Here is a 14,151-nt window from a genome sequence, read left to right as displayed (position 1 = left end):
ACGCACTTTAAATCCAGGGTGTTGTATTTCATCCTTTTGGAGATGATATTTTGAGATAAGCATGATTTTTTTTAAAGTTACCTGTGACAGGCCACTTTGGTACTGCAGGGACAATGGATACATTGCCTGTGACTATGTGTAGATACTGCAATATTTCTTTACATAAGACTGTTAGATACAAAGTCTCAAATTCTTTTGCATCATCCCTTAGAATAAAGTCAGTTAGTTTATTTCCATTATCTTTATATGAGTGAGCAAAATAGGCCAAGTAGTTCCAACAGGGTTGTGGAAAGAACAGGTTACTTTTAGTGGCAATGGATATTGGAAAAATGTAAGTGTTAGAGAGCAAGGACTTCTGCTTCTGGGAAGAGGGAGTGGATGTGCTTTTTCCTCTATTCTTTCTGCTAAGTACAACTAAAAACCCCAGACATTATATATAAAATCAACATAAGAAAACTCTGGAAGATGGAGAGAAAATGACAGACTGGAGCCCCAGGAATGACATAGTGGTAATATCCTGGGTTTCTTTTTGCCTGGTACATTCCAGAGTTGGAGTTGAAGAAACTGGCAACCCAGAAATGTCAACAGACACAGACAAAAATGTCCCAACAAAAACTTGCATTTTCTAGCCAAACCACCAGGAAAGAAACAGCTTAGCAAGACAGAAAACTTTTTAGACAATGATGGCTGTGCTCCAGACACACACACACACACACACACACACACACACACACACCCCGTCGGCGGCCCCAGGCTACCCATTCCAGCAAAGACCAAGTGGGGAGCTTGGACTTCCACCCGACCAGGCACTGAGGTCCTCCTTCCCTTACCTAAGGATGATGTGAGAGGGAGGCCTTGTTGAAAGTTAGGCTTTTGACCAGCATCCAGTAATAATAGAGTCCTCTCCCGCAGATGTCAATGGAAGCCAACAGGGAACCTGAATTTATAATCCCACCTTGCCGTAACAGGATGCCACCCCCTTCACTTCCTTTTTTTGGAGCAGTATCTAGGGAAGCCAGCTAAAATAAAGTGGATCAAAAATCCCGTAAGGTAATATCCAATATACAAATTTATGTAAATTATTTGTCAAATAGAGAAACAGGAAGATCTCAAATTGAATGAACAATCAATAAGTGCCAACACTAAAGCAATGCTAAGAGGGAACTTTATACATGAAAAGAAATGCATATTTTAGAAGAGAGGGGAAATTTCAATCATTAATTAATCTAAGCTGTCACCATAAAAGCTTAGAAAAAAAAGAGCAAAACAAATCCAAAACAAGCAAGAGGAAAAAAAATATAAAGAGAAAAGCTGAAACTGAAAACAAAAACAACAGAGAAAATCAATCAAATAAGGTACTGATTCTTCGAAAAGATAAAGTTGACAAACCTCTAATAATGCTGGCAAACAGAAAATGGAAGAAGATACAAATTAACACCATCAAGAATGAAAAATCAGGAGATCACTACAAACCCCATCTAAATAGAAGAAGGAAATACTATAAACAACTATACACGCATAAACTTGACAATTTAGATAAAATGGATCAATTCCTCAAAAAATAACAAACTAGGTGGAAAAGGGGAGATTGGATTTGATTAGTGCACATTCTGTGCATGTTTGGAAATATCACACTGAGCCTTATTAGTATGTACAATTAATGTGTTAACAAAAAAAATTTTCAGATAAATTACCATAAAGCAGCCAATAGGAAATTAGTGATTTGAATATTCCTATGTAAACTCTTCAGGAAACTGAATTTATAATTTTTAAATTCCCCATAAAGAATATCTTTAGGCTTAGATGGTCTTACTGGAGATTTCTACAAACTTCTAAAGAAAAATCAACATCAATTCTACACAATCTCTTCCAGAAAAGATACAAAAGGAAACACTTGTCAGTTATATTTATGAGCTATTATTATTTTCAAATCAAAACCAGACAAAGATTATAGTTTAAAAACTCTACAGACCAATAGTCCCCATGAACGTGAATTCAAAACTCCTTAATAAGAGTAAATCAAATTCAGTACTATATGGGAAGAATTATACAAAATGACAGGGGTGGTCGTTCCTAGGGATATAAGTCTGGTTTGACATTCGAAAGCCATTGTAATCCACCAAATTAACCAACTAAAGAAGAAAAAGCATGTATTCACATCCACTGATACAGAAGAAGCTTTTGACAAAACTTAGTACACATTCATAATTTAAAATCTCAGAAAAAACAGAAAAAGATGAGAACTTTCTTAATATGATAAAGATTAGCTACAAAGCTAGGTGTGGTCAAATGAGCCTGTGTACCAGCTACTCAAGAGGCTGAGGCAGGAGGATCATGAGTTCAAGGCCAGGGTGAGAAATGTAGCAAGATCCTGTCTATTATTAACAAAAAAATTTAAAAATAAAAAGAAGAAGAAAAAGAAAAAACACAAAAACAACGAAAAACCCTTAAAGCTAATATTTTACTTAGTGGTAAAAAGTCAAATGTTTTGACCCCCAAATCAGGAACAAGGCATGGATGTCCACTCTGACCACTCATGTCCAGCCTCCTGCAACATGAGCACAAAAGGCAGTGTAAAAAGTCAATGAAAGGAAATAAAAAGCACATATACTGAAAATATTTGTGATATTTGTGAGGTAATTTTTTATATGTTCATTGGTTTGTGTTTTCTCTTTTGTGAATTGCTCGTATATACATATGTGTCCATTATTTTTCTCCTAGGTTGTTTATGTCTTCCTGGTTGTATTGTTGAATTATTCTTTATTTACTTTAGCAAATAATCTTTTCTTGGTTTTATAAATTAAAATAACTCCTCCAAATATGGGGCTGGCCTTTTCATTTTGTTTATGGTAACTTATGTAAGACAGAAATTTAAAATTTGAATATAATTGAATTTAACAAAATATTTTCCATGCAGTTTGTTGATTTTACATCTTCTTCAGTAAAGCCTTACCAACCTGAAGGTTATAAAGATATGCTTCTATATTTTCTTTTAGAAGTTTGTTAAATTTTGCTCTTCATATTTGGTCTCTCATCCATCTGACTATTTTTATACATGGTATGAAGCCTGGACTTTGTTTTTAACTTATCCCTTCTGTTTTGCTAGTTGGTCAGCACCATTTATTAAATAACTTTTTTTATCTTACTGATTTATAATGTCACTTAGCCACACACTGAGTTCCCATGTAGGTTGGAATGTTTCTTGGGCTCACTTTTCTGCTCTGTTGATCTATTCATTGTTTCAACAATCAAAACTTCATAATAATTCTTGTCAGTTCTACGTAAGGCAATTTCCCTCCCTTTGTTCTACTTTTAAAGTTGTCCTGGAAAAAAAAAAAAAAAACTTTTTTTCATATTTCACAACAGTTTGGTTGAATTTGTATTGAAACTGCACTGAATTTATCGGTTTATTTTCAGGAAACTGATATTGAATTTTCCCTTCATAAACATAGTCTCTTTCCATGTTTAGTTCTTCTTTTATATCATCCAGTAAGTTTAATAATTTTATCCACATATCTTGTTCTTCTTCTGTTAGATTTTTTCCTAAGAACCTTATGTTTTCGGTTGCTAGTCTTTGTTACTTCCCATTGCTTTTGTTTATAGAATACTTCTTATACATTAATTTTACTTACAGCAACAATGCTGTACTTTTTTATTTGTTCTACTTTAGGTTTACTTATTTAACTTGTATTTTTGTATTACTGACAAGGACAGACAGGCATATCAACTTAAAATAAATTTTGGAGCTCATTTGGAAATGAACCTTCCATCACTTCTCTCTAAACCTCAGAGATACCTCAGTAAGATTATTTTAAAATAAAAAATGCTGTTCAGGAATCATTCTGCTATTCATTTCAAAATTGCTAATATCTTCTATGCACTAGGCAGAGTGATTGATACCCAGGACATAGTGATGAGCTCAAAGAATTTGGTCCCTTCCCTTTAGAACATATAACTTAGAGGAGAGAATTTCTAAATAAACAATTACCCCCCAATATGCATAATTACAAAGTGGTAGAAGAGTTATTAAGGAAAAATAAAGGATGATGAGAGCCTGTAAGTTGGAGATCTAGTTTACAATGGAGGGTCAGGGAGGGATTCTGTAAGGAAATTCATATGTAAGCTGGGATCTCAAGACAGATAGAGCTAGGTGTGGTGGTGCACACCTGCAATCCTAGGGACAGGGAGGCTGAGGCAGAAGGTTTACAAGTTCAAGGCCAGTCTGGGCAACTTAGTGAGACTCTGTCTCAACAAAAGATAAAAAGGACTAGAGCTGTAGCTCAGTGGCAGAGAGCCCCTGGGTTCAATCCTCAGTTCTGGGGACAAAAATTAATTAATTAATTTAATTTAATTAAAAAATAAACAAACATTAGCCAGACATGGTATGTACTTTTTTGAAAATAATATCAGGAATTCTTTAGCTTTATTTACTGACTATTTAAGATTTTTTTAAAAATGCTTCAATAATTGCCTTTTTCAACATGTTCTTTTTTGTCCCAGTAGTTATAACTACCACTTGTTGACAGGAACAAGGGAATAAGGGAGGTAAGAGAGGAAACTTACCACTATTTTAAGACATAGCACTTCATTGCTGCTTCCACCCAGCACAGATGCCTGAAAGAGTTTTGGAAGGGAGGGGTTTAGGAAGAAATTGGGTTGCTGGACGCAGTCTTTCTGTGAGAACATCCTAGGAAATACCCATTCTCAGGGGTCTCTGAGGGTCATAGCTTGCAATTCATCCAGAGAAGAATCACAATTCACCCTGAATCTCCAGTCAAAAGACATCTGAACGAGTCTCAGTTGGGTGAGGGGCTGTGCCTGGTATTTGGTTTCTTCGCCTGAAAGAATGTGAAGCACCTGGATTCTACCTCACTAGGCTGGCTGGTTCCAACAGCCCTGCAAAGTTCATCAACATGTGGAATTTTCATCTCTCTTTTTACTCAGGAAGAAAATATACTTAAAAATCAAACTTAGCCTATACTGATTCTGAAAACAGAGAAGTATTTAGTACAGGTAGATCCTTTTAGTAAGAATTTCTATGAACCAAGACTGGTATCCCACCAGTACCTTCAATAAAAGTGTGCCTGGCTGGAGCTGCTTACCACACATTTCCAGATTCTTCATTGTTCAAGCCAAGTCAAGAAAAACCTGCCTATCAGAGTCCAAATTATGCTGATCCCGGGAACAATAATAAGTAATTTTTATCATCTTCCCAAAGTGTTTTAATCAATTATGCAAAATTACAGAAGATTGAAAAAAAAGCAGAAAAAATAGTTTATATAAATGTAGCAACAATCCTCTTCATCTCTCTTCAATCCCACACAGTTCAACAGCTGAGTTTGTGTTGCAAACAGCAAAATAAATGAAGAGGCAAATAAAATCCGTTCATAAATTTCTTAAGTCAAACATTTTTTTTTATTGTAAACAATGGAATACATGTTGTTTCTCTGTTTGTACATGGCGTAAAGGCATACCATTTGTGTAATCATAAATTTACATAGGGTAATGTTGTTTGATTCATTCTGTTATTTTTTCCCTTCCCCCCCACCCCTCCCACCCCTCTTTTCCCTCTATACAGTCCTTCCTTCCTCCATTCTTGCCCCCCTCCCTAACCCTAACTCTAACCCTAACACTAACCCCTCCCTCCCCCCATTATGTGTCATCATCCACTTATTAGCGATATCATTCGTCCTTTGGTTTTTTGAGATTGGCTTATCTCACTTAGCATGATATTCTCCAATTTCATCCATTTGCCTGCAAATGCCATAATTTTATCATTCTTTATGGCTGAGTAATATTCCATTGTATATATATACCACAGTTTCTTTATCCATTCATCAACTGAAGGACATCTAGGTTGGTTCCACAGTCTGGCTATTGTGAACTGAGCAGCTATGAACATTGATGTGGTTGTATCTCTGTAATATGCTGATTTTAAGTCCTTTGGGTATAGAGCAAGGAGTGGGATAGCTGGGTCAAATGGTGGTTCCATTCCAAGTTTTCTAAGGAGTCTCCACACTGCTTTCCAGAGTGGCTGCACTAGTTTGCAGCCCCACCAGCAATGTATGAGTGTACCTTTCTCCCCACATCCTCGCCAACACCTTGTTGTTGCTTGTATTCTTGATAATCGCCATTCTAATTGGGGTGAGATGGAATCTTAGGGTGGTTTTGATTTGCATTTCTCTTATTACTAGAGATGTTGAACATTTTTCCATATGTTTGTTGATTGCTTGTAGATCTTCTTCTGTGAAGTGTCTATTCATTTCCTTAGCCCATTTGTCGATTGGATTATTTGCATTCTTGGTGTAGAGTTTTTTGAGTTCTTTATAGATTCTGGAGATTAGTGCTCTATCTGAAGTATGATTGGCAAAGATTTTCTCCCACTCTGTAGGCTCTTTCTTCGAATTGCTGATAGTTTCCTTTGCTGAGAGAAAGCTTTTTAGTTTGAATCTATCCCAGTTATTGATTCTTGCTTTTATTTCTTGTGCTATGGGAGTCCTGTTGAGGAAGTCTGGTCCTAAGCTGACATGTTGAAGCTCTGGACCTACTTTTTCTTCTATAAGATGCAAGGTTTCTGGTCTGATTCCGAGGTCCTTAATCCATTTTGAGTTTAGTTTCGTGCATGGTGAGAGATATGGGTTTAGTTTCATTCTGTTGCATATGGATTTCCAATTTTCCCAGCACCATTTGTTGAAGAGGCTATCTTTTCTCCATTGCATATTTTTGACCCCTTTGTCTAGTATGAGAAAATTGTATTTATTTGGGTTTGTGTCCGTGTCCTCTATTCTGTACCATTGATCCACATTTCTATTTTGGTACCGATACCATGCCGTTTTTGTTACTATTGCTTTGTAATTTTAGCAAATCGCATACAAAAACATATTAAAAAGATAGTGCACCATGATCAAGTGGGTTTCATCCCAGGGATGCAAGGTTGGTTCAACATCAGGAAATCAATAAATGTCATTCACCATATCAATAGACTTAAAGTCAAGAATCACATGATTATTTCAATAGATGCAGAAAAAGCATTTGATAAAATACAGCACCCCTTCATGCTCAAAACACTAGAAAAAATAGGGATAGTGGGAACATTCCTTAACATTGTAAAGGCCATCTATGCTAAGCCCATGGCTAATATCATTCTAAATGGTGAAAAACTGAAAGCATTCCCCCTAAAAACTGGAACAAGGCAGGGATGCCCTCTTTCACCACTTCTTTTCAATATCGTCCTTGAAACTCTAGCCAGAGCAATTAGACAGACCAAAGAAATTAAAGGGATACGAATAGGAAAAGAAGAACTCAAACTATCCCTATTTGCTGATGATATGATTATATACTTAGAGGAACCAGGAAATTCCACCAGAAAACTTTTAGATCTCATAAGTGAATTCAGTAAAGTAGCGAGATATAAGATCAATGCACATAAATCTAATGCATTTTTATACATAAGTGATGAATCTTCAGAAAGAGAAATTAGGAAAACTACCCCATTCACAATAGCATTGAAAAAAATAAAATACTTGGGAACCAATCTCACAAAAGAGGTGAAAGACCTCTGCAATGAGAACTACAGAACACTAAAGAAAGAAATTAAAGAACACCTTAGAAGATGGAAAGATCTCCCATGTTCTTGGATAGGAAGAATTAATATTGTCAAAATGGCCATACTACCAAAAGTGCTATACAGATTCAATGCAATTCCAATTAAAATCCCAATGATGTACCTTACAGAAATAGAGCAAGCAATTATGAAATTCATCTGGAAGAATAAAAAACCCAGAATAGCTAAAGCAATCCTTGGCAGAAAGAGTGAAGCAGGGGGTATCGCAATACCAGATCTTCAACTCTACTACAAAGCAATAGTAAGTCAAACATTTTTAAAGGCTGTCAAAATGTCTCATTACAGGATGTACACCCTTGATGCATGCAGTTTCTGGACGTCAAGTGGACACAGTGAAGCTGCTGCTGAAGATGGGAGCCAATATTAACATGCAGGATGCTTACGGCCGCACAAGTTTATGCCTGGCAACATACCTGGTATGGTTTTGGGTCTGTCGAAGGGGCCAAGGAGCAGGGTGTCCTGGGGGTCCCACTTGCAAAGGGTGTTCTTTGTATTAATGCAACTGGTCAAATAGAACTTGAAGCTTTACCTTAATCATCTTCAACATTTATATCACCACTTTGAGTTGTTTCATGGATTTAATTCATTTGGGATCCTCCAAATGTTAAGACAGAAGTAATATCACCACTAGAGAATATTCCTTTCTGTTTTAACAACATCAGAATCTCCCTTGGGACATTTCTGGACACTCTTGATACTCTAAGAACCTCTTCCATAAATAACCCTGAGAAGGTGGTAACGCTTTGAAGATCCAGGTAGCATCTGTGGGGTAGGATTAGTTGAGTGGAAGCTCCAGGCTGAGGAATGTGAGAAACAATGAGGACTGGGATGGACGAGGGGAGTAGGGAGCAGGGGGAGGACCAGCTCACAGCTGATGCTCAAGTTAGAGGCTGTGTGATACCAGTCCTAACCTGAGAGATTTCAGTTCAGCATTTCCTGACATTACAGCAAGCTTGGTTAAGACTCACTGAAAATCTCCAAACCCTGTCCTCTCAAATCCTCCCTGTCATCCTTTTGGGAGGCCCCACGGCTGACTTGAGTCCCTGTCAAACAAGTCCTGACCACTTCGAAGAAGACATCATTCATCTTCCTCTCCAATAGGTACCCAGAATCCTTCATCGTGACCACCACCTCCTTGCATCTGCTGCCTCTTGCATTTGCTGTTGCTGCCCATTGCTGGTGGTGTATTCACTCTGGACCAGTCCCATTAAAGGGGCCCTGCTTGAAGTGAAAAGCTTCCCTTCCCCCAAGATACACCACCCCTTCCCGCCATGATCCAGCATATATGCAATGATATGTTGCCCAATTCTCACAGAGATTTTCTTCGGAACCTAATTTTTCATTTTCTATGGGCATGCCCTCTTTATCTTGGACTCACAAACAAATCTGGGAAGAATTTTTCAAATGAGGTCCACAGATCTCTTGTGTCAACATCCCTTGGAGTGCTTTGTCAAATGCAGTTTCCTCTGTACATCCAAGACCTCCTTGGATACTCCGAGAGCAGGACGGGTGGGAGATGGGGGTCTGCACATTGAACATCTTCCTGGAAATTTTTGTGTCCTCTCAAGTTTAAAACCACTGCTCTGTGTGTGCCAGCTGAGGTCCTCTATGTCAGACAGAAGCATGACTGTCTTCCCAGTCTGTTCTCTTCCAGCACATTCCCTAGTGATTTTTCTTACTACAGATGTTTTTGATATCTGAGCTGAGGAAAAAGGAAAATTTGGGTAAGGGTGTCAAGGAAAGGGGTAGAGGTGTTGTCTAAAGTTGATTGCCATTAGCCCACAGAATATTGTGGGGAAAATTGTATTTCTTTTGAAATTCTAAAATTCAAAATTTCCAGTTTCTTTGGCTGAGCTTTTATGCGAGGGAAGGGAAGGAAGTACCACTCTAGACAGTGAATTATGAGGGGCACCCATGGAGCCTAGAAAGGTGACACGTGAGGAGCTATGTGAGGGCATCTCCTTAACTATACCTGGCCTCTATATGACTCCCCAGGGCAAGTCGTCTCCCTGGCCCTGCTGAGGTTCACTGGGAAAGGGGGTGTCCTGGGAGTACACTGAAGCCCACCACCCCGACCTGGCAATGTTCCAATTCAAGTATTAAAGAGAAACTTGGCAAAAGGGATATTTAAAGGTTAAGTCTCAGTCACAGCTCCAAACTCAGTGTACAAAATAAATTTAGCATAGGTGTGTGACCTCGGACAAACCATTCCACCTCTTTTTTGCCACTTTTCTCATTTATAAAGTATAGTAAAAATAATAACCTAAGTTTATCACAGTGGGAGAAAATCATGGAATCAGCACACGATAGGTACAAAACTCATTTATTAGTTCAGAATAGTGACAAAGGTTTCAGGTACCTTCAACGCTGTTCTGATTTTTTTTATACTACTTATAAACTTTATTTATATTTTCTGTTTCGAAGTATTTCAAGTATTCTAACTTAGAATCAAAGAAATGGGAGAGCTTATCATATAATGAATTGAGACAAACACCAAACACACCTGGCATTGTATGTATCAAAACTTAGTCCATCATGGGAGGAACTGCTGTAACTTCAAATTTAAAAAAATCAATGACAAGGCAACTAGAAACATGGCTCAAGGCATCCTGTCCCTAAATTTTTTTGAAAGAAAAAAAAAAGAAACACACACACACTCCAGGAAATGTTGCAAAATGATTCTTTAAAAACTTTCAAATCTTCCCCCACAAAAAGATCTGTTTTTCAAACACTGTAAATGTTAGGCAACCCTAAAATTTGTCCAACATGCCTTTCTTTTGGGTCTTCTGATCATATTTTCTCCTTCTAATTAGAGAACTTGATGACCTAGACATTAGCAACTAAAACCAGATTGAATACATTAGTAAACTCTGAGTCAAAACTGACAATACCAGAAAAATATTTGCTTCTACTTAAGACTTACATAATATTGGTCGATTCTATAGAACCATGTTCAGTATCATAACAGGATTTTTGATGCGCTTTTGTTGACAGATATTTTCCTGACTTTTCAAAACCAAAAGGTTCTTTTCTTATCATTGTCTTTCTTCTTCTTCATGCATTTACTAACATTTGGGGTTTTCATGCTTCCAATATTGTGATATTAAGGGGGAAAATCTTTAGTCATCTTTCTCATCTTACTGAGAAATCTTAAAACTTAACTATACAAGAATGAAGGAAACTGGGAAGCTCGCTCTGAACAAAAGAGAGAGTTGTCACATTGTTCTTCATAATAATAGTTTCATCTACTTATTAGTCTACTTATAACCCAAGCGGTTCTAGATGAATGTCGGGGGCCTACTCATCAGCATAAGCTAACCCTGGTTATCAGAGTTAGCTCAGTTGAAGTAACATGGAACAGAGAGAGGACTAGCTTAGGATGACTCCTGAGATGGAAGAGAGTGAGAAAATGACCCAGCTGTGTTGGCCAAGCAGGGGACAAACATGTGATGTGGCAATACTGAGGTCTCCATCTGCACAAGTAGTAGACAGCAGGGAGTTTCCACAGCTTCTTAGGAAACTCCCTGGTGAATAAAACACAATGAGAAGCCCTTGGAAGGTGCTGGAGGTATTCACCTATTTAGGGATTCAGTCATCAGTATCCACATGCCAGTCATTGGAGTGGGATTCGGGGTAGGTTTTTAGGCACTGGGAAGGGGGACTGAGTAGAAGAAGCAAGATGCTATCCTTGTTGTTACTAGAAAAGGAACCTGGACTAGAGGACCAAGGCCTGTTTATCAGACATAGATAAAGTGGGGTGAAGAATGGAGACTGAAACTCAAAATGGCATAGGAGTCCTGTTAGAATTGAACCATGACATGCATGTCAGACCATTTCCAAGCATGATCGGGAGTCACGCCCCGAGCTGGCTCATCAGCCCCATCACATGCTAACTGTAACCCTAGGAACTGGTACACCCCAAGATATCAGTGTAACAGTAAATGGCTCTGGAAACAGGGAAAAGGAGGCACAGGAGAGAGTCTAGGATCAGGCTGCATCTGATGGAGTAAAGGTTCTTCAGAAAGCTTGGGAATTGGTGCTTCAAGACCTTCAGCTTTCTGTTGAGGTGTCTCAGTTGGAGTTGTGGTCCTTAACACTTCGAGTCAATTAAAATACACTTTTAGCCAAATCAAAGAAGGGAAGAAAGCTAGAGAAAGCTTGTTGGCCTGTGTTATGAGAGTTTGTGTTATATAATGATGCGGTTGCTCCTGCATTTCAGGGTTGGCTGGAAGGTTGTGTGAGTCTGCTCCGAAACGGTGCCAAGCACAATATTCCAGATAAAAATGGTCGTCTGCCGCTGCACGCTGCCACTGCAGAGCCGGATGTGAGGTGAGCAGCCAGGTTCAGAGGACACACAGGTTGGGAGGGACCCAAATTGCCTTAGAAAGTCATCTAATCCACCCATCCACTGTAGCTGATAATAACAAAACCCACCCTTTGTTTTTTTAAGTTGCAACAGACGAGGGCACAACAAAATCCCCTAGAATAATCTTAAACTCTAATCTCATTCCTTCCCCTCCTACTTTGGTAAAACCTTTTGCTCCTAGCTTTTGGTTTAAGAAGATATGCTATTTGACATCATTAGAATTTATGTTTTTAGTCATTTGAAATTAGTCGATCAGGAAATTATTAATTGAAAAGCTATTTACTGAGCACTTATTATGGACCAAAGATGGTTCTTGTCCCTCACAGTTCCACAGGAAGCAAGACAGCTGAAAGTCTATTAAAGGAATTCACAGGCACACTGATAAACAAAGGAATGAAATAACACCTAATAATGAGAGGAATGTGATAATTTCTAAGAATGACAAGTGCTTTGAAGAAAGTCAAGCAGGATAAAAGAGTTCTGACTGAGCAAAAAGGTTAATGTCTAAACCAAGTCTAGCCCATGTCCAGCAGTTGGAAGGAAGCAGTGGAGCCTAAGACAGGGAAGCCAAGGGGTTAGAAGGAAAACCAGGAGTGTATGCTCCTAGAAGCCATGTGAAGAGACAGACTCCAAGGAAAGAGAGGATGCAGAGGGCCATTAAGACACCAAGGGAAAAGTGGTATCTTCCTCATTCCTCTGTGTCTAATTGGTCTCTCTCCCCATTCTTCTGAAAGCCCCCTCCCCCCTCCCCCCCAGCAATGGCAACAGCATTTCCTAGTAGGGAACAGTAACACTGTGGGCTCTTCCTTCACCTCTGCTGTACAGAACATGCCTCTGACAGGGCTCCACGTTCCCAGTACTGGGCGGCAGGCCAACACCACAGCCACCGGGAGTGCATTCCACATGGCTGATCCTCCACACCTGTGTCCAGAACCAAAACCTAAAGCTCTGCAGGACTGCAGAGAACCAGGCCATAATCTTCCAGTCTAAGGGACACCAAGGGTTCTTCATTTCAATCACTTTTATAGTAACGTAAAAGTACCTGGGAATTTCTAGGACTATCCTCTTATTATCTTGGACTATATCCAGAAACTAAGATTTACCCAAAACCCAACAAAACGAGGAAATGTAGAGAAGAAATAGCAAGTCCAGACAGCTAACAATCAATCAATACCCAATGTAAGGGGATGACTCCATGGTTCTGATTAATTAGGGAGAAAAAAGAAAGAAAGATGCAAACAAGAATGACTTTTTTAGACAACCCACACAAATATTTAGTCACAAAATTATACTGTTTTTCCAAGCACGGTCTTTAGAAAATAAGTTTGTTAAAATCTACCTTTTAAGATGATTTAGCCTTCATTTACTGCACTTATCTGCCTCTCAGAGTTGTTACTGTAAAATCTACTAACTGATCCTGGAAGAAAAAAGCCTACTTAATAGTATAGCTATTGTAACAAAACCCAAACTTCAGTGTTTTAGCACTATAGAAATTTACTTCTCTCCTTGCACATGCTCCTGGATGGTGGGTGGTTCCTCTCCACAAGGTGGTCAGGGACCCACGCCTGCCCCATCACGGCTCCAGCATCCCCTAAGATTGCAGAACACTCTTCTCTCAGTCCTCTGTGGGTGGGAAAGAGGAGTAGGGAGAAGCCTCACTCATTGCTGTAAAACCTTAAGCTGCAAACGACACAATTCCCTTCTTTTCACATTCCACTAAGAGGAACAGATCTTTCAAACGTGTCTCAGTATAATGAGCTCCAAGGGAATGCAGTCCATACCCAGGAGTTGACTTCCCATCTGTAATTCTGATCAATGAAAGGGGGACATGGGTTTTGGTGAAAAGCCAGCTGACCCTGCCGTTACCCCCATTGCACCTGAGGTCTGAACTAAGCCTTGTCAGTCAAAATCCTATGCAAGGTCAATAAGGCCAATCAATCAGGTCCATCCTCTGAGATCACTGCAGAAATAATCCAAGTGTCCTTCCCCTTTGGTGGACTTGTATGTCTATTTCTTATGATGCCCAGAAGTGCCTCTGGATACTCTAGGATTTACATTATATTTCCATAACTGGGAAAGCAGAGTTGTAGCTTTCCTCTCCTCTAAAAATTGTACCTAATGACATAGTCACCACTCTTGGGTGAGATGAAGCGAAAAAAAA

The 14,151-nt window shown here is 38.9% G+C and overlaps 1 protein-coding gene across 3 annotated transcripts in view; it reads left to right on the top strand.

Moving 5' to 3' along the window:
- Positions 1-14,151, top strand: part of Ankrd55 (ankyrin repeat domain 55) — a 99,712-nt gene that overhangs the window by 23,532 nt on the left and 62,029 nt on the right. For all 3 annotated transcript variants that reach the window (XM_047556414.1, XM_047556412.1, XM_047556415.1), the window contains exons 4-5: positions 7,910-8,040; positions 11,844-11,953. In XM_047556414.1, coding sequence (XP_047412370.1) covers positions 7,910-8,040; positions 11,844-11,953 — 241 coding nt within the window. The remainder of the gene's footprint in view (positions 1-7,909; positions 8,041-11,843; positions 11,954-14,151) is intronic.

This window comes from Sciurus carolinensis, chromosome 6, assembly GCF_902686445.1.
Source record: "Sciurus carolinensis chromosome 6, mSciCar1.2, whole genome shotgun sequence".
NCBI lineage: Eukaryota > Metazoa > Chordata > Mammalia > Rodentia > Sciuridae > Sciurus > Sciurus carolinensis.
The sequence above is the reverse complement of the archived record's forward strand: the minus strand, read 5'-3'. Positions and strand labels throughout refer to the sequence as shown.